Source organism: Quercus suber, unplaced genomic scaffold (genome assembly GCF_002906115.3).
Source record: "Quercus suber isolate HL8 unplaced genomic scaffold, Cork oak 2.0 scaffold_200, whole genome shotgun sequence".
NCBI lineage: Eukaryota > Viridiplantae > Streptophyta > Magnoliopsida > Fagales > Fagaceae > Quercus > Quercus suber.
The window spans coordinates 401,675-423,171 of NW_027069658.1; the positions used below are offsets into that span (position 1 = coordinate 401,675).

At 36.6% G+C, this 21,497-nt stretch overlaps 1 protein-coding gene across 1 annotated transcript; it reads left to right on the plus strand.

Annotated features, from left to right (window-relative positions):
* The first annotated feature begins 3,610 nt into the window (after positions 1 to 3,610).
* Positions 3,611 to 4,585, plus strand: LOC112021036 (uncharacterized). Its single transcript, XM_024053603.1, has one exon. It carries the CDS (start codon positions 3,611 to 3,613, stop codon positions 4,583 to 4,585), a length of 975 nt encoding a protein of 324 aa, XP_023909371.1.
* Positions 4,586 to 21,497: the final 16,912 nt, after the last annotated feature.

Below are 21,497 nucleotides of genomic sequence, written 5' to 3' on the forward strand. Positions count from 1 at the left end.
AAAAAAAAAAAAAAAAAAAAAAAAACCTAGATTTTTTGGTAAAATCAGAAAACTAGGTTGAAAATAGAATTTTTCACAGCATTTCTTCTTGAAATAGAGAGTTTTTGAAATTTTAGTGTTTTTTAGTGGAAAATTAGGAAACATGGTTGACAACAGAATTATTGGGACAATTTTGCACAAGTCTTCCAACCACTTTCCAGAGCTTGCTTCTTGGTCCTCTGACGTTAGATTGGGTCAAATGAAGTACCGTCAAAAAACTCCTGGCTGAAATTTGAAGAAATTACCAATTTTTTCACTCATTGCCTCTGCCTTGAGAAACCAAGTACTCAGGAAAATAGCTACTTGAACACACCGTTAAAGACAATCCTACAGTCCTCAAGTAAAAACATGAATTACTAAAGAGATTTGGTAGATTGTAATAGACATTGTAATGTAAGTGGCGTTTGGGTATTGCATTTCTTGCGTTGCGTTTTATGCATCTCATTTTTTTTTTTTTTTTTCATGGACGCACGTCTAGCACCAACAGTTCATGAACAGTGATTTTGGGCTTATGAACAGTGCCAAACGCGTGAACAATAACTTTATTTATTTTTTTTTTATTGTCTTCAGTTTTTAGTTTTCAATTTTCAGCAAATAAGCGGTATCCAAACGAACCCGTAATAAATATTCCTATGGTATAACTATTCGATTGTTTGATTATGCTTTTATTACAATGAATAGTTATTCTTCAAAATGAGGAATAATTATTCCTTATCAAAAGTACCGAATATCTATTCCTTCACCTTATGTAATAACTTTTTTAAAAAAATTTCCTAAAAAGCCATTAGTTGACATATCTTCAAACAGAAATAAAATAAATTTTCCGTGTTGTTAATTATTAGCTCTATTTTGAACACCTTAAAATAAGTGTATTTTAGGAAATTTGACTTAAAAATGATTTAATTACACCTTTTTTTTATACTCTATTAAATTGTGAATGCATATTCAGAATTCTATTCCTAAATGGTCACAAAACTAATGAATAGTAATACTCATTACATTCCAACTTAATGTATTCATTGTAATACTTATTTCTATTCCTATGTAATAATTATTACAGTGTACCAAACGTGCCCTTAAAAATGGAGCAGTTAAAAGGAGCAATATGCACATTCTGTCAAATGTTATCCGTAGAAGTTTTCTTTTTCTATAAAAAAATTAGAAAAATTCTAAACACGGATATAGATAGTAATAAACTTGGAAGTAAAAATTTCATTATTGGACTAAAAAAATATTATTTCATTATTCTTATATAAAAACACCTATACAGTTCATTAAAAAAAAAAAAAAAAAAAAATCCTATACGAATGAAGGGTCTATAATCTTCTTTTATTTAAGAATAATAAAAAATATCAATGCTTAAGCGCATTAGTTATCAAATCTCAATTTTACTCTTATTGATTTATTTTTCTGATGATATTTACACAAAATTATTAAACTATGCCGTTTCACATAATTATTATTACAAGCATTATTTTAGTGTTTAGGAACATATCAAGCCTAGCCTATTTTGTTTAAGCAAGGTTTAGTATCTAAACAAGAGAAATACCATGTCTTCAGCATTTTCAAAAAGTTCAAATTTTGAATGTTAGAATTTTAGGATTTAAAAAGCATATAAATTTAGTTTCCTAGAAGTTTAATTTGAATTTTTTTTTTCCCTAAAGTTGCACATAAGTGTAATAAATCTAACAGAAATTAAAAATTAAGACTTAAGTACTTAACTATAGTTTTGACTTTTCCAATCATGAATATTATTAAAATTAGGCTTCATGACAAAATAGAAGATAAATTTTTAATAAATTTTTTTGATTAGGTACAATGAAAGTGGAATTGAACGAAAATTTATAACCCAATCGATTATAAATAATTCTTGGGATTCAAAATAACGTCAAGCTCTATTTTACTAGGTGATTAAGTTGAAATGTATTGAGAAATAATTATTTTGTATCGAAATTAAATAGATTCTAATTATACTAATTTAGTTTTAAATCTTAGTATATTTATTGTTGTTGGAAGGTAGCTACTTTGTGTTTATGCTGGCCGTACAAAGATGAAACTCATGAAACCCTGCATCGAGGTTGAGATTGAAGAGCGTGATGATATTATTGTAGACGTACCATTAGCCGTAGACCTGGACCCTGATGAGCAGCCCGATTGTTGTATCTACAGGGTTCCCGAAAAACTCCACAAAGTAAATAAAGAAGCCTACACTCCAATGCTGATTTCAACAGGCCCTTTTCATCACCATGAAAAAAAGTTGAAGAAGATGGAACAGTTGAAATTGAGATATTTCAAGGAAGCCTTATATTGGACTAAAAAGGACCAAAAGGATCTTGCAAAATACATTGTAGAAAATGAAGTACTTATTCGTCATTGTTATGCAGAGATGTTCCATAACATCAACAGTAAAGAATTCATAAAATTGATTCTTTTGGATTCTATTTTTATCATTGAGCACTTGTTGAGGACTAAGGAAAACTCACGGAAGAGTTCGCCCTCAAATGGCACTTCCTACTTCGAATGTGCATGGTGGGTAAGGGATTTATGTCTGTTTAATTGCAAAAAGTAGGGAGAAACTGTTGAAATCACACACAAGCTCCAGGTTTAAAAATGGAGAAATGAAAATCACAGAGAGAGAGAGTGGAAACTGTAAACCTTGTGAATGAATTCGTATGTGTATAATTATCAAGCTCTGTCTCATATATAATGAGAACAGAGCAGCGGGAAAAGTAACAAAATTAACAAACTATTGATCCAGCCAATACAGTAGAGACACGTGGCTAAGAAGTGTTGACGAGACTGACGACTTCACTGACGGTACTGACGAATTCACTCACCAAGGACGACGTCCGAGGTACAGACGAAGATATCTCTGGACGAGGAAATTGAGTCCCTCATCAGTGACGAAGACAAGAAGACCATTCAATATAGAATAATTATACCCAGAACGGTTACAAGGCCAACTGTATGAATCGTTGGAGCACATTGAAGCCACATTACACAGAATCAAACGTTACCAAGAGGAGCATTAAGACCTCCATAACTACACCAACGGTTAGAGGCCATGAAGGCATATATAAGGCCCACACATTGCCAAGCACAAGGTACATACACACTAAGAGACTTCTTTTGCTCTATTACTTTACATTGCTCATTCTCGAATAGCATCTTATATTGACTTTGGCATCGGAGACGTTGTGGCAGGCACCACACCGGTGACCACCCTTGAAGGCCGGAAATTGCTTCCATATGATAATCTTGACTGACGAACTTACGCTTCATCAATTTGGCGCCGTCTGTGGGGACGACATTTTCGTGTTCATAGTTTCTGATCAATTGTTACTTTCAGATGGAGTCCAATCAAGATTCTGCAGCCTTAGCTCAGCAACTTCAGACTCTTGCAGCTACCGTCGAAGAACTTACCAGGCAAAATCAGGAAATGAAGCTACGACTTCAATAGGAGGATAATCGATCTAAAGAGAACCAAGATGAGGAAGGAGACAGCCACAGAAGAAGTGACCATCGAAGGCCAAACACTCCCGCCGAGCAGAATTCAGACCTTCTTCGAGAGATGAGGAAGGAGATGGACGAGTTAAGAAGTGCCATCAAGGAGAAAACAGAACGGAGTGTGGATCGACTGGTCAAGGCGACAGATTCGCCTTTCACTACGGCAATCCTCGAATGTCCCGTGCTGCCGAAATTTCAGTTGCCACAACTTGAATCGTTCGATGGGCTCAAGGATCCTCAAGATCATCTTAATACCTTCAAGATGACATTAAGGCTTCAACAGCCCCCAGACGAGATATTGTGCCATTCCTTCCCTACCACTCTCAAAGGAGTTGCAAGGGAATGGTTCACAAAGCTGCCAACATCGTCCATCGACAACTTCGAACAATTGAGCAGCTCCTTTTCACGTCATTTCATTGGAGGACAATGTCCAAAAAGGCCAGCGGACCACTTACTCACTATTAAGCAGGGAGAAAAGGAAACCCTGAGATCATACGTAAAACGCTTCACTCGGGAGACACTGGAGGTAGACGAAGCTGACGATAAGGTGCAGCTGACGACTTTTAAAGCAGGATTAAGGTCCAGAAATCTCGTGGCTTCGCTCGCGAAGAATCCTCCAAAAACAATGGCAGGGATGCTCTTGAAGGCGCAGAAGTACATGAATGCTGAAGACGCGTTAGCAGCCATAAAGGACATAGAGAAACCAGGAGACAAAGGAAGGAAGGATGACGAGCGCAGGGGACAAAAGAGGGATCGTCGGATCAGTGACGGGAACAGAAGGAAGGACGATAAAACCAAAAGAACGGTAAAAGTTACCCCTCTTGTTATGCCTGTTGACAAAATTTTAACGCAGATTAAGGATGAACACTACCCTAAATGGTTGTGGCCACTGCATTCATCTCCTAACGTCCGCGATAAGAACAAGTATTGCCGATTTCACAAGGATCATGGCCATTACACAGAGAACTGTCGGGACCTAAAGGAACAGATAGAGGAGTTGATATGGAAGGGGAAATTGCAGAAATTTGTGAAGAAGTGAGAGTACAATAAATTTCAAGACGGAAATAAGAACCAGCATGAGTCCTCGTCCAGGAGCGCAGGGGACAAAAGAGGGATCGTCGGATCAGTGACGGGAACAAAAGGAAGGACGATAAAACCCCAAGAACGGTAAAAGTTACCCCTCTTGTTATGCCTGTTGACAAAATTTTAACGCAGATTAAGGATGAACACTACCCTAAATGGCTGTGGCCACTGCATTCATCTCCTAACGTCCACGATAAGAACAAGTATTGCCGATTTCACAAGGATCATGGCCATTACACAGAGAACTGTCGGGACCTAAAGGAACAGATAGAGGAGTTGATACGGAAGGGAAAATTGCAGAAATTTGTGAAGAAGTGAGAGTACAATAAATTTCAAGACGGAAATAAGAACCAGCATGATTCCTCGTCTAGGGGCGGTGACTGTCAGTTCCAACCTCCTCAGAACGTGATTGGGGAAATACAGACGATCACAGGGGGGCCCATCACCGGAGGATCATTCAGATCCTTTAAGAAAGCATATCAGCGGCAGGTGAACAGCGTCCACATGACACCGCCGTTGAAGCAGAGACGAACTGATCAGGACATAACTTTCAATGAAAGAGATGCTAGGGGAGTGAAGCAGCCTCATAACGACCCCTTGGTCATAATGCTTACTATAGAAGGATTCAACACCAAAAGGATCCTCGTGGATAATGGTAGCTCCGCTGATATCATCTACTTCCCTGTATTCCAGCAATTGAAACTGGATCCAAAGAGATTGCGTCCATTCGATTCCCCCCTCGTTAGTTTCAGTGGTGATAGGGTATATCCCAAGGGTATAATGACGTTGATGGTAACTGTGGGGGCCTACCCAAAGCAGTTGACCCGTCAACTGGACTTCTTGGTGGTAGACTGCCCCTCATCTTACAATGTAATCATAGGAAGGCCAGCACTCAACAAGTAGAAAGCATCCACATCAACCTACTGCCTGAAGGTAAAATTCTCGATAGAGAACGGTGTTGGCGAAGTTAAGGGAGATCAAGTTTTAGCTCGAGAATGTTACCAGGCCATGTTGGCCGCAAAGGAGAACCATACATGGATAATCGAGGAAAAGGAAGAAGAGAAGGTAGAAGCCCTGGAAACAGTGGAATTGGTTGAAGGAGAAGCAACTAAGACAACCAGAATAGGGACTACTCTAAGTCCTGAGATGAAAACAAAGCTCGTCCAACTTCTTAAAGAAAACCTAGACGTTTTTGCCTGGAGTCACGAAGATATGTCAGGCATATCTCCAGACGTCATTCAACATAAGTTAAATGTAGACCCAGAGAAAAAACCCGTCAAGCAAAGACAAAGGTACAAGCCATAATCAACATGGCAGCACCCAAGACCATCAAGGAAGTTCAGAAGCTCACGGGAAGGATTGCAGCCCTCAATAGGTTTGTCTCTAGGGCTACGGATAAATGCCTACCTTTCTTCAAGACCTTAAAGCAAGCTTTTGCCTGGATTGACGAATGCAAAGCAGATTTCCAGGAGCTCAAACGCTACTTGAGTAATCCACCCCTTCTAAGCCCGTCCAAAGAAGGTGAGAACCTATATTTGTACCTAGCAGTATCAGCTACAGCCGTGAGCGGAGCCCTGATCTGAGAAGAGGAAAAGAAGCAGCTTCCAGTTTATTACGTTAGCCAAGCCTTCCAAGGAGCTGAGTCCAAGTACCCTAAGATTGAAAAGATCACGTTCGCATTGATAGTAGCCTCACGCAAACTTAGGCAGTACTTTCAGGAAAATCCTATCCTGGTGATGACGGACCAAACTATCAAGAAGTCCATGAGCAAGCCCGAGGCGGCTGGGAGAATGGTTTAGTGGGCTATTAAACTCAGCCAATTTGACATTGAATATCATCCCAGGACGGCCATAAAAGTGCAAGCTTTGGCAGACTTCATCGCAGAGTTCACCCTACCGGGCGAGGACAACCTTACTGACAAACCCAAGCAATGGACGATACAGACCGACGGTTTTCAACCCAAAAGAAGGGGGGAGTGGGGGTAGTCATAATCACCCCCGATGGAGAAATACTTAAGTATGGAGTTCAGCTGAAGTTTCCAACCACCAATAACAAGGTCGAGTACAAAGGGATTCTGACGAGTTTGAAGCTCGGAAAAGAATTTGGAGTTAAGAACCTGTTAGTCCAAAACGATTCAAAGCTAGTAATTGGGCAAATCAGGGGACAATATGAAGCAAAGGAATAGAGAATGCAGAAGTACCTGAAGCTGACGAAAGTTCTGACTCAGGAGTTTGATAAAGTGGAATTTGTACAGATTCCAAGAAGCCAAAACATGATAGCAGATGAAGTCTCGAAGATGGCATCGTCAGAAGAACAAGCAACGGACATAGCTCTGATGCTGGAAGTCCAGAAACACCCCAGCATTGAGGAGCTTCCAACATTTGCAATCCAGAGCACAAACAGCTGGATAACTCCCATCATGTCTTTCCTCCAGGACGGGCACCTTCCAGAGAATGTAGACAAGGCCAGAAAGGTCAAGAAGCGGGCGGTCAGGTTTACAATCCTTAATGGTATTTTGTACAAAAGGGGCTTCTCAATGCCTTATTTAAAGTGAGTCGATGAAGAAGAAGCTAAGTACATCCTAGCAGAAATCAACGAAGGAATCTGCGGGAATCATGCCGGCCCTAGATCCCTGGTAAGCAAGGTTATTCGAACTGGTTATTTTTGGCCTACTATGCAGGTAGATGCAGTGGAGCTCATGAAGAAGTGTGACAAATGCCAATGATTTGGGAATGTCCAACGACTTCCAGCAGAGAAGCTGACGACGATATCATCCCCGTGGCCATTCGCACAATGAGGTATCGACATCGTCGGTCCCCTACCCCTGAGTAAAGGTCAGGTAAAGTTCTTGCTAGTTGCTATTGATTATTTTACAAAATGGGTCGAAACAGAGGCATTAGCAACCATCACAGAAGCAAGATTCCGGAGCTTTGTGTGGAAGAACATAATTTGCAGATTCGGGATCCCAAGGATGACCATATCAGATAATGGGTGACAGTTCGATAGCCAAGGCTTCAAGGAGTTCTGTTCAAACCTGGACATCAAAAATCAGTTCTCATCCCCAGGGCATCCACAGGAAAATGGGCAGACGGATGTGACGAATCGAACATTGCTCAAGATTATCAAAACCAAGCTGGATGACGCGAAGGGAGCCTGGCCAGAAGAACTACTCAACGTCTTATGGGCCTACAAGACCACAGCAGGAACCCCGACGGGAGAAACCCCTTTCAGGCTCACCTATGGCATTGAAGTAGTAATCCCGGTCGAGGTAGGGGTAGCCAGCATCAGACGAAATCTGTTCAACGAAGAAGACAATGACGTTCATCTAAGAATCAACCTAGATTGTCTGGACGAAGTAAAACAGAAAGCTTCCAGCAAAATGATGGAGTACCAGAAGAAAATGGCTGACTACTACAATAAGAGGGTGAAGCTCAGACGACTGGAAATAGGTGATCTCGTCCTTCGCAAGGTCACCACAGCAATCAAAGACCCGGCCCAAGGAAAACTTAGCCCCACATGGGAAGGACCTTACCGAGTCACCCACTACTCCAGGAAGGGCAACTACCACCTGAAAACTCTAGACAGACAGAAGCTCCCGAGGCCATGGAAGATTGAGCATTTGAAGAAGTACCATCAACAAATGTAACAAATAAATGTATTCGTTACTGAAGTTAATAAATAAATTATTTAGCTAATATCTTCGTGCAAACAAGTCTGGTTAATTGTGAATCAAGAAAGTAACAAGATTCCGCATAGACGGATGTATGTTACTGACGACTACAAAACCCCCTGGAATGGTGTAAGTCACAAGCCAAAAATGGCTAAGTAACAAGATTCCTCAAAGACGGATATGAGTTACTGACGACTATAAAACCCCCTGAAAGGGTATAATTCACAAGCCAAAAATAGTTAAGTAACAAGATTCCGCATAGACGGATGTAAGTTACTGACGATTATAAGACCCCCTGAAAGGGTGTAAGCCACAAGCCAAAAATGGCTAAGTAACAAGATTCAGCGTAGACGGATGTAGGTTACTAACGATAACGATCCCTAAAAGGATGTAAGTTGCAAAAAAGAAGCTAAGTGACTGACCCTGCCTAGACGAGTACACAACATGGACGACTGAAAGATCGCACCAGCATATCACCAACCAAAGATCATACAATCACAAGTACAAGTAAGTACGCAAGTGTAAATTAGATTAAAGCCCAAAAACAGCGAGCAAATTACAAGCGTTTCTACAACCAAAGACCCATAAACACTGGGCTAAAAACATTGTTCTCAAAGTAGATTAATTGTTCAGAAATTAGATATACCAAAAAAAAAAAAAAAACATAATAGGCACCTAAGAAGGAAAAATAGAAAATTATTATTAAGTGTCAGGTTCGGGCTTCAACTTCGGCGTCATTACCAGCAGCGTCCCCACCGGCAGAAGTGTCGTTGGCAGGGGCATTATCAGGGGCATCAGGCTCGGTGGCAGAAGGTTAAACAGCCTCGTCAGCAGCCATCTCCTGGTCTACCTCTTCCAAATCCAGCTTCTCCATGTCTACTCCAGAAGGGTGCTTAGCGAGATATCTCCTCAGAAGCTCAAAACCTTTGAAATACCAGCTGAACAGAACAATATTATATTCGTCAGTTGTCTGAAATGCCTCAACGGACCTGGCAGTGATAGTCTTGAGACTCTCCTTGGCGCCGAGAAGCTGCTCGTCCTTCTCCAGTGTCAACTAACGCTCCGCTCTGAGATCGTTTTGTAAGGTCTTCACTGTTTCCTTCAAAGAAGTAGCCTCGCCCATGGAGTCGATAAGTTTCTTCTTCAAAGTCGAATTCTCTGCTTCCAAAGCCTCCATCCCGGACGAGAGGGATGCCACCTTAGCCTCTTGAGTAAAATACTTGAAAGTAATATGGAGACTTTCTCCCAGCACCTGGACTAGCTTATGGACGTGACGCGTGGCAATGTCATTGAAAGGAATGCCAGACAAAACCTTCAAATCCGCAGTAGTCACGACCCCGTGAGCCCTGTCCACCACCAGATTTTCGTCACTCCAGAGCGTAGATGAACGAGAATCGACCTTCTCCTTTTCTCTCTCTGACAACCGTGGCCTCTTGGATGCGGGAGTAGCACCAATCTCTTCCACAGAAGTTATGGGGGAGGCTGTCCTCGTCATCTCGGCTCCGAAAATGACAGGATTGACGGAGGAAGTTGGAGCGACGGAGCTACCCTTCCTGGTGACGCGAACCGTTCTCTTCCCGATATTAGACAAAGGCTCGTCCTTCTTGGACCTCATCTTCGCGTACATATTCTTATTAAATTTGGTCGTCATTTCTACAAGAGGAAAACACTAGTTAAAAAAAAAAAAAAAAAAAAAAAAAAAAAAAAAGGGAGAGATAAGTCAGCATTGATGAACCCAACACTTACTCTTTTTTCCTTCGATTTCAAGATTTCGTAGGACGAGGCTGGAAGGATCTGGTCCAAGGCAGTAGAAGGCAAGAGTTCTTGGGTCCACCAGATCATCCCAGCTTTCAATTTTTTATGCGTATTCAATCGCCTTTTGCACTCGCTCCTTATACCTACTCTTCAGTTTCGACCGCCTTTTAACTGCACAAAAGAAGAAGCAAAAGGATCAGTAGCAATAAAGGCAAACACGATAGAACTTAAGTAACAAGAAGAAACATTGACGCACTTAAGGTCGGGGTTCCCCACCGACGATGCAACCTTGGGAGTTCACCCTAAGCCTCGCCAGAGGGGGTCTCAAAATCGTCCCCAGACACAAAGAAAAATCTGGACTTCCAGTACCTGAATAACGAAGGTAACCCCTTGACGATTCTAGTTCTCCTCTCCTAAGGCACCAATTCATAATATCCATGTTCCTTAGATGCATTTAAGCGATACAAATAGACGAGCTCGTCAACCCGAAGCATACCTCCGTCTATGGCAGCCAGCCATATTCCTATACAGCTGACCCGGATTCTCCACAAGTTTGGCATAAGCTGCCCGGGAGCAATACCAAAGTAGTCTAATAGCTCCATGAGGAAAGGATGGACGGGAAATCTCAACCCACAAACGAAGGCAGACTCGTAAAAGCATACCTCGCCTGGGAAGAAGTGACAGGCCCGGTCCTCCTCATTAGGCAGACGAACCTTAACCCGATCCGGGAATTGAAATCTATCCTTGAATCTCCCCAGTATGTCAGCGTCCAATCCACACTCCTCCGTGAGGGCATGAAAACGCCTAACATCTCGAGGGGTAGAGACGGCGGTATCCCTCTCCACTGGGTCACCGTTGGACGATAACCTAGTCGCGAGCTCACTAAATCTGACCTCAGACATCACCCCTCGCTCCCTCACCACGCTCTCAAACCAATCTAACGACTGACGAAGCAAAGGCAACAAATCAGCCAAGGTGACACTTAAACAATTTCCCTCAAAGACGAAATCCTCAATATTGGGGAAACACCTAAAGACCCTCCCAAACGCGCGAAGAGAAAGGAAATTGATGGGCAGACTGTCCTGATTTCAGAACTACTAACCATAGAAATCCAAAATAAAAACACACAAAGGGAAACTCTACAAGCTAAACCCCCAAGGAGTCAAAGTTAAACAAAAGGAAACGAAAAGAAAAAAAGAAATCAAAGATTGTACCACAAAAAGAAAAAGAGGTAAAACAAGAAAAAAGAAAAGGCATACCTTAAAGATGGCGGACAAGGGAAGCACCACCACACAAACACACCGATTCGAAGAAGAGTTGCAAAAGTGAGAGAGATGAAGGAAACGCCTAGAACAATGATTGACAGTTTTCGAAAAGTGAAAAAAGAAAAATGAAAAGGGGAGAAGTTTTAAAGCAAAAGCCCAGGAAACTGAAAACCAACGGGAAGCCCAATAGTCGCACGAATTGGAATAATAACTCCCCCAGTCAGAATGTGCCACGTAGGCCACAACTTGTGGAGCGCCGACACCACGCATTTAATAGAAAACGAAACCCCAAAAGTCATTTATAGCCCCAAAAACCTTTCGTATTCTTCGTTTGTCACTACGAATAATGACGACCACAGAATCGGGGGGCAACTGACGGGATTGACGAGTTCACTGACGGTACTGACGAATTCACTCACCAAGGACGACGTCCGAGGTACAGACGAAGATATCTTTGGACGAGGAAATTGAGTCCCTCATCAGTGAGAAAGACAGGAAGACCATTCAATGTAGAACAATTATACCCAGAACGGTTACAAGGCCAACTGTATGAACCATTGGAGCACATTGAAGCCACATTACACAGAATCAAATGTTACCAAGAGGAGCATTAAGACCTACATAACTACACCAACGGTTAGAGGCCATGAAAGCATATATAAGGCCCACACATTGCCAAGCACAAGGTACATACACACTAAGAGACTTCTTTTGCTCTATTACTTTACATTGCTTATTCTCGAATAGCATCTTATATTGACTTTGGCATCAGAGACGTTGTGGCAGGCACCACACCGGTGACCACCCTTGAAGGCCGGAGATTGCTTTCATCTGATAATCTTGACTGACGAACTTACGCTTTATCAAGTGTAACAAACTAACTAACTTCCTAATTGACTAACCTGTACAGTGTAAACGACAAACCGTTTTAACACTATGCTACAGTATTCTATTGCAGCTTAACACTCTATGTGCAAAATAGAAAATACAAGTACAAATGTACTATATACAAGATAACTACTGCTTAACAGAAACGGAGAAGAAGACAATCGAGAATCAGAAAACCCAGAAGAAGCTGATCATGTCCAAAAGAAGGAAAAACCTTGGCTAAGCTATAATATTTTGCAGGACTTGTTATTACTTGAGAACCAGGTTCCGTTTTTTTGTTCTAAAGGAATTATATAATTCTGCCTACCAAGACCTTCTTAATGTTCAAGAAAATGAGGACAAGTCCTTTCATAAGTTTGTTGTTGATTACTTCAAACATTTTTGCGAAGATTCCTGTTTAAATTGCTCTTTTGATGATTACCAGAATATATTGGAGGGGAAGCAAGTCAGAAATTTAACTGATTTCCTAAGATATTTTCTTCTTCCGCCAAAAATGGAAATTTGGAAAAAGTATTAAACGTCTACCTCGTGCAACAAAGTTAGCTGAGGCAGGAGTGGAATTCAGAAAAGTAAAAAACAGACGCTTGCTTGACATTAGCTTTCGGAAAAATTGGTTATTAGAAAAATGCCCGTGTATTCATGTTGTAAGTTTGTGATGTCGTTTCCGCAGTATGGACAGGAGAAGAGTCCCTATTTTAGCAAATAAAGCTCTATGTTATGTTATGTTATCACAATGAAATCCAAAACTTTGTCGAGCTGTTTGGCTCGTGGAATGTTGCGACCATTACCATAACATTAAATATATGTTACATATTACAGGGTTTGGTTCGTTTATATGTACATAAAATTACGGGAATATAAGATTACCAAGAAATTCAAATTATAATAATAATTTTATTATCATGTGATTATCTTATGAGACTGTGATAATCTTATACAATGTAGTAAATTATTTAACTAAAAAAAATGTTCATGTTATGACATATACACTCCGTTTTTTTTTTTTAAATAAAATATTTTATGGAAAATGTTTTTCCATTTTTAGTTGTTTGTTTGCAGGTATAATATAGTCAAACCTGTAAAATTACAAAATTATCATTGAACAAAATGACATAAGGGTAAAACTTGTTACACACTAGTGTGTATACACCCAAGTGTTAAAGTATACTAAAATTGTGAGTTTAACTCACATTTTAAATTTTGAAATCATGAGTTAGACTCACAATTTTAGTGTTATTACACATTGTGTGGATATACACAAATTTGTAATAAATATTATCCAATGACATAAATACACCCCAAAACATCGAAAGATAATCAAAATACTTTTAAAACCTCCAACATAACCAAAATACCTTCAATATATATCTTTAAAATGACCCAACCCAATAAAAATTAAAATGACAAAAAAAAAAATTACTACTAAAATCTCTTAAGTGACCAAAATATCATAGTTGTTTCCAAAATCACCAAAATTACCATTGAAACCTCCAAAATACCCTTAAAACCACTTTAATTACTGAATATCCTTAATTACTTTAAAATGAGAAAAATTCCCAAAATCTCTAAATTGACAAAAAATAAAATAAAATAAAAACCCTCTTAACTCTCCATGTTGACTAAAATGCCCCTCCAAATCAAGAAAATGACCATAATACCCTTTAGGCCTTCAAAAATTACCCATAATACCATTGAAAACCCCAAATGAACAAAATACACAAGAAATCTTCCAAGTTGATCAAAATACCCCTAAAGTCTCTGATATGACTAGAATGTGCTTGAAATATCCAAAATAATCAAAATATTCAAAAATATTGAAAATGACCAAAATGCCTCACAAAACATCCAAAATGTCCAAAATACCACCAATACATCTAAATTGACCAAAATGCCTCATTAATGCATGAAGACATGCATGTATATAGTATGGTTTGAGTTTTTCTTAAATTACAAATCAATATAATAGTTTTACCCAAAAAAAAAAAATTATTAGCTCCGCCCATGAGTGTGATAAGTATGGATAGCCGAATAGGCTTGTCACTTGAGTCCTGCTTTTGTGGTTTTTGAACGAATAAGAGGTAAGTATCAGGTCGTGTTCTATTTGACTTCACAACAAACACTATTATATTTTGGCCAAAATTTTAAATAATTATTTTTTCTTCCTATAACTATATTTGTCCAAATGCAACCAATCGGATACGAGGAAGTGGATCTTATAATAGGATGTGTAATTTGATTTGTTGTATTGGATTCCTACGCACAGACTGATCTCTTTTTTCCAATCAGGATGAGGGTGACACTTTCTGAATTATTTTTGTTTTTGATAAAAAAAAAACAATATCAATGGTCCTACTTCATTAATGAACGAATTAATTGCAAGGGACAAAATGGACTTTTACCTTTTCGGGCAAATTAAATAGCCTTATGCCCCATTTCCCAAACTAATTAGGGAAATATCCCTCTTTTGAAATTCGACTTACTCAAAATCGAATTAAGCTTTATAATGACGTTTTTAAGGACCTATAGTGACGTTTTTAAGGGCCTATAATGACACTTTTTTAATTCAACTTCCATAAAATCGAGTTATAAGTAAAATATTTGCCTATAACTCGATTTCATTGAAGTCGAGTTAAAAAACATCACTATAGGTCCTTAAAACGTCACTATAGGTTCCTTAAAACACCACTATAAGGTTTCAAAATTTTTTTTAAACTCGATTTATTATAAATCGAGTTTTAAAAAATGGACATTTCCCTAATTAATTTAGAAAATGAAGTATAAAACTATTTAATTTGCCTAAAAAGAGCAAAAGCCCATTTTGTCCTAGTTGCAAGTGTATCAATTCATTAGTGATTGCACCCTGTGGGGTCAAATTTGAATAAAGTTTGGAAAGAAACCTTTCAAACTCCTCATATATCTTTTTATTCTTTGTGAATTTTGAAAATATAACCGTTGGATTGCACGTTATTCATGCTCTTAACATACATGTAAATTTTCTTTCAAATCGGATTTTATTTACTATTCAATCAATAAACTTATTTTTTATACATAATTTTAGACCACAACAATTTGAAATTTAAACATTTGACTAATGACATAACAATTGATTTTTGATCTTCTTTAAATTTTGCAAGCATGGAGGATATAATAACAACATACAATCTAAGGGTTATATTTTCAAAATTCACACCCGTTAAAAAGATATTTGAAGAATTTGAAGGGTTTCTTTCCAAACTAATTTGGAGAGTAACATTTTCCTCCAAGTTTGGGGATTTGTTCATTTTAGCCATTTACATTTCAAAATTTTCATTCTAACTCTTCATGTTTGATTTTGTTTTCATATTCATCTTGTCATCCATTTCTTTAAGTAATTTGACCATTAAGTGCCATTCATGTTTAAATCATCCTTGTATGGCTAGTTCTAAAATGAAATGAAATATAGGAATTCTACTATTGTAGGCAAAAAAAAAAAAAAAAAACATATTATGAATTATTAAATTACCAATGAAAATGGATGGTAGAGCCAATATGAAGCAGAAATCAATCACGTAGGGTCAAAATGAAAGTTTTGAAATGTAAAGGGCCAAAATGAAAATACCATCAAACTTTAAGGACCAAAAGTGTACTATAGTCCAAAACCTTCTATGTATTTGAAAATGTGATGTCGAACCACTTTAATTTGTGGTAAAACAAATATATATATATATATTAGAAGATCTGAATCCACATTTGCCATATGTATATAAGATAATATATATATATATTTTTTTTTTTTTTTGAGGAACAACCCAATTGGGGCACTCTAATTAATAATTGAAAAATCTAGTGCAAAGCAGTTATAAAGATCTGGGAGAACATCCTCTATCCAGATCATAACATGAGAGAATAGTCTCGCTCTCTATGCTATGTGTGTGGGAGAAAGAAAAGCATTACCTTGCCTAGGTGTGTGAGAGAAAGAAATGCTCTTATAGCTAAGTTGGTGTTGTTAAAGATTTCCTTAGAGTGGCTGGAACAAAATCAATTTATAGAATCTTACAAGGTAAAAACAAAATATGTCATGGTCAAGAATGAGAAAAATATGCTTGGAATTGATTTTTTTTTTTTTTTTTTCCATTTGATTATGATTTANTATATATATATATATATATATATATATACATATGGGTTTAAGTTCTACTTAGTGTAACCTTAAAAAATGTTATACTATCTAATAACTTTTTATTTGATAAATAATTTGAAAATCCAATTGTTGAACTACATTTTCTCTATATTTTCAACATAAAGGCCAAATTTTAAGTTTTTTGAACACTATGTACAATTTGATCCATAAAACCATATTTAATGCATAATTTTAAATTACAAAAACTTGTAGTTTAAATATTTGGTTGATAATGTAGTTATTTATCTTTGACTGTTTTGAAATTTTGTAAGTAATGAGAATATATGAGATAATGTAATCTAGCAGTAAATTTTCGAAATTCATATACAATAAAGAAATATTGAATGGTGTAATATTGCTTAAAGTTACACCCATTGGACCTTGAACCTAACTCATATATATGTGTGTGTGTGTGTGTGTGTGTCATTTTCCACTAAATTTAAGAAAGAATTCCTAGATTGAAGAGCATGAGAGAAAAGTAAAACCCTAGAGCAAAAATCCACTTGTTTTCTCTACCTTCTCCCTTCCCAATTGTTAATTACTATGAGAGGAGATTAAAAACATCACACACGAAGAAGCCTTTAGAGTTCTTGACGTTGTTTGGAGCTAGGCAATCGTTAGAGAACAATCCCAGAATCTTTAAGAGGCCTTGAACTGATCAAGGAGACTTGATTGTGTAGTTGGTGGCTCAACTTGTGGATCAAGTAACTATCAAGAAGAAATAATTAGAGAAATCAGTTTCTAGCAAATGCTTGATGCTTAAGTACATAGTCATTAATTAGCATGGAAGGCTTTGTATGTGATATTTATTGCAACTATTCTTGATTAGTGAATTGTTTGGTGTTTTAGGCTTTGGAGAGTTTTTTCTACCCGGGTCTTGAGTTTTTCTATTGTATACACTTTGGTGTCCTTGTGGGTGCATAATTGTAGATTGGGATTGCTATGTTGCTTACCTATCCATGCATATATCAGTTGGTTAATTACATTAACAATCGGGCTTAAATTCTATAATTAGCTTAAAATGGACATAAGTCGTGAAACCAAGGTCTAAATTTCTCTCACTTTTCATAGCATATGCACAATGATTGTAATTTGTGTCCATCAAGAATCAAAGAGAATAAGTGTGTGTTGTCATTTTGATTCATGTATAATACTCTAATGTAGCTAGAAATGAAGAGCAAATTCAAATTCTATGCAAAAATCGAATAGGAAAGAATTTGATTCATGAAATTTGGACACCTGAAACATCATCAAATCTCAATAGTGAGTAGAAGTTGTTGGTCACTGCTAATGTCACTAATGATGTCACCATTACGCCACTCGCTAACATACATCACATGTTAGCATTAATATTAAAATGGATAATGATGTGACCTATTAATGATGATAATTAATGACGATTGGGTAGTCTTCTAACCACATTAAATATTGTATCAACTTGAGTGCCTAAATACTAATAGTTCAATAACACTAACTGCCAAATTTGGTCCACCTATGATTCACATTGCAACCTTCATATGACACGGATGTGCAACTAAATGTGTATGCATGTGTCATATGTGCATCTCTTATTTACAAGGGCATGGAGGGGGGCTAGGGGGCCATGGCCCCCTTGATTTTCCAAAATTTTCTTTTCCTTCTTTTATTTTTGGTAAAAATATAAAAATTTATGTATAAATTAAATAATGGCACTCCCTAGTTTAATTAATAGATCATTTTTGTTTCCTAAAATTACTCTTTTACTTTGTTAAATATAAGAAAATAACATATGTTAAATCATGTTAAAAACATGTGTTGTATGTGTGTGTTTTTTTTTCCATTTGATTATGATTTAATATTGTCTTATACAAAACAAGATTATTGCCAAAAAAATTTACTCTAGAAATTATATTGATGACTCTACATTTAACCATTAAAAGAGGATATAACATTGGTGATCAATAACATAGAGGCAAATTATCAAGAAAATCTATAATTGATGAAAAAATATCTAGTCTTACAACAAGCAGAGGAATTAAAGCTTGAAGATGTTATGGAGAAGAAGATCAAGTTGATTGAGGAAAATGGCGAAAATAATGATATGAAAATTTTTGGAAATACTATGGACGGTGAGACCGTAACATACACAATTGGATGATATTGTGAATCAATTGAAAAGTGCAAAGAAGAAATTTTAGGTTATGCAAATTTTGGGAAAATTATTTTAAACTAGTTTCAAAGATGGACAAGTATTCGAATTATCTAAATTTATTCAAATGCAATCAATCAGATATGAGGAAGTGGATCTTATAATAGGATGTGTAATTTGATTTGTTGTATTAGATTCCTATGCATAGGCAAGTCAATTCAAGTAGCACTCTAACCGCTTCTAAGCTAAAACCCAACACCATAGTCATTGATGAGCTAGCTAGATAAACAGCCTGCAGGTAGGGCTATAAGAAGCTGTAACATGCGGCTAGTGGGGGAACTCAATCCCTTGCCTAGAGCATGTTGGCTCAAGCCCTTACCAATAGGCCAACCAATGTGTTGGTTACATTACACATATGGGTTTATATTCAAAAGATTTTGCAAACAAATAGACCGGTCATTATTGTAAGTACATAAAAGCAAATATTCAAAATGTGATGTTCATGGGACGGTTGCGTAGCCAAAGGCATTTTAGCATTTGACTTGCTGTGATATCTATAGGCAGCATTTGACTTACTGTGAAGAGCCTTCCTTAACCTTAAATAGAATATTTATCCGTAGTCTTTTATCCAGTAGCCTAAAACAAACATGAACTTTGACCTCAAACTTTTCTCTCTCAAAAATTAAGTTGATGCTAACTTTCAGCCAGAACTATAAATTTTAACAAACTCATGGACAAGGATCTCCACTACTGTGACTATGACAGACTTGTATTCACGTTAAATTCTGTGATAAATAATACACCTAACTTCCATTATCCCAACTAATGCTATTTACGATATTGGGTCCACCTATGATACACAATATTATTCACATTTTCCGTATGCATCTCTTATAAGATAAGTTGGGTGTTGTTAAAGTTTGCCTTGGAGTGGTTGGAACAAAATCAATTTTATAGAATCTTACAAGTTAAAAACAAAATACGTTCATGGTCAAGAATGAGAAAAATATGCTAGCAATTGAATTTTTTTTTCTATTTGATTATGATTTAACATTGTCCTATACAAAACAAGATTATTTCCACAAAAAAAAAAAGTTACTCTAGAAATTATATTGATGACTCTACATTTAACCATTAAAAGAGGATATAACATTGGTGATCAATATATGTTTTTTTTTTTTTTTTTTCTTTTTGGTACTATTCACTGGGTCCACTATACTATTTCAACTAACTTTTACTTTTATTTACAATACTTTTAGCAAAAGTTTTCAATTTTAGCTAATAAGCTATTCCTAAACGGACACCAAATTAGGTGAATTTCTCCTCGGCAAATGCACTTAGGCGCATTGACCCTTAGCTTGATTTTGGATTCAATGGGCCCGGCTAGGGTGAGCCTCTCTTCACAACTAATAGACGTGACAACGGACAAGTCGGGTTGGGTTCGGGTCAGCGTCAATTGAGTTGCGGGTAAAAAAGGTCATTTTAAGCGGGTTAGAAACGGGTCGGGTCAATCGGGTTACATGTTAGGTCGGGTCGGGTTGACCTGTATTTTTCACATAAATTTTTTTATTTTATTTTAAGAAACACACATATGTGTTTGCCATTTGAGAAAGCCACACACAATTACTTGATGTAAAATACATTACTTTGATTCACCATCATATAGCTAAACAAATTAATACTTATTCAATAATTTTAAAATATATACAAATCCCAACATTACTAATCAAAACAAAATAGCACAAAGGATAAGTAAAACAAATACACAAGTTTCATTTCTACACAATATCAACATCCCAAAACATAAAACAAAATTACAAATGCCATATTGGACAACTAATTTGACAAAGAATGAAAAATGTAAGATATTTACAATCTTGAAAATTAATTTTAAAATCTATTATCAATTGTGGTTGACACTCTATTTCAATTTGAGAATATACATTAAATTTTGGTGACAAACATAAACTTGAATTATGTTCAAAATAGAATGAAATGAACAATTTTGAACTTTTTACTTGGCTGGACTAAGTTTGGCTACATAATTCAATCATGGCTATCTTATTAATGGGGTGTGACTATGGTGTGGTTCCCTATTCAATATTGAATAACCAATGTTTGAGAAATATATACAAATTTTTTATTATTTATTAATATTTGATATTTATATACACTTTATGGATATTTAGGGTTTGGTTTACTCATTTTTAATTGTATTTAGTTTTTCTTTTAAGTCAAAATAAGGTTAATACAAAAGAAAACTGAAATTTTTGTATCAATAAAAATTCCAATTATTTTTCTTTTCTTTTTAGAGGATAGATTTTATAATAAAGTTCTTCCTTTGTGTATTCAAGTAGGGGCGGACCCAGAATTTCAAGCTAGGGGGCCGGCGATAAGTGGAAAAAAAAAAAAAAAAAAAAACTTAAATAAGCATCCATATAGTATTAACAAAACTATGAACTAAGACAAATACACAAATCAATGTTTCTTAATATATTAAGATGCAATCATCTATAAACAAAGACAAAAGACACAAAACACTGTTGTTTCTTAATACATTATCTACGAAAAAGAGAATTTGACGCTCTTTTAAATCTTCGAAATCATCTATAATTGAATCTAAACTAAATGTGAAAACTATGTCCAATTCAATATATAACATCAAAGAGTCCGTGAAAAAATCATTTTCCATTTATCTAATTTAAAAATATTAGTTATAAAATTATGAGTTAGCTATGTGGGCAAGTTGCAATTTAATTTTGTTAAATTTGTTTGACTTTTTTATACTGTGTATTTTTGTCTTTGTCTCTCTATCTCTGTCGAACTGTCACTATTACGTACCCCACTACTATGAAATTATAATGCACTACTTTTCTACTTTTTCCAACAAATATTCTCTACAAACTCTCTCTCTATATTATAACTTTATTCACAACTCACTTCTCACTATCTCAGACATTTAGTAGCTGCACAAAAAAAAAAAAAAAAAAAAAAAAAAAAAAA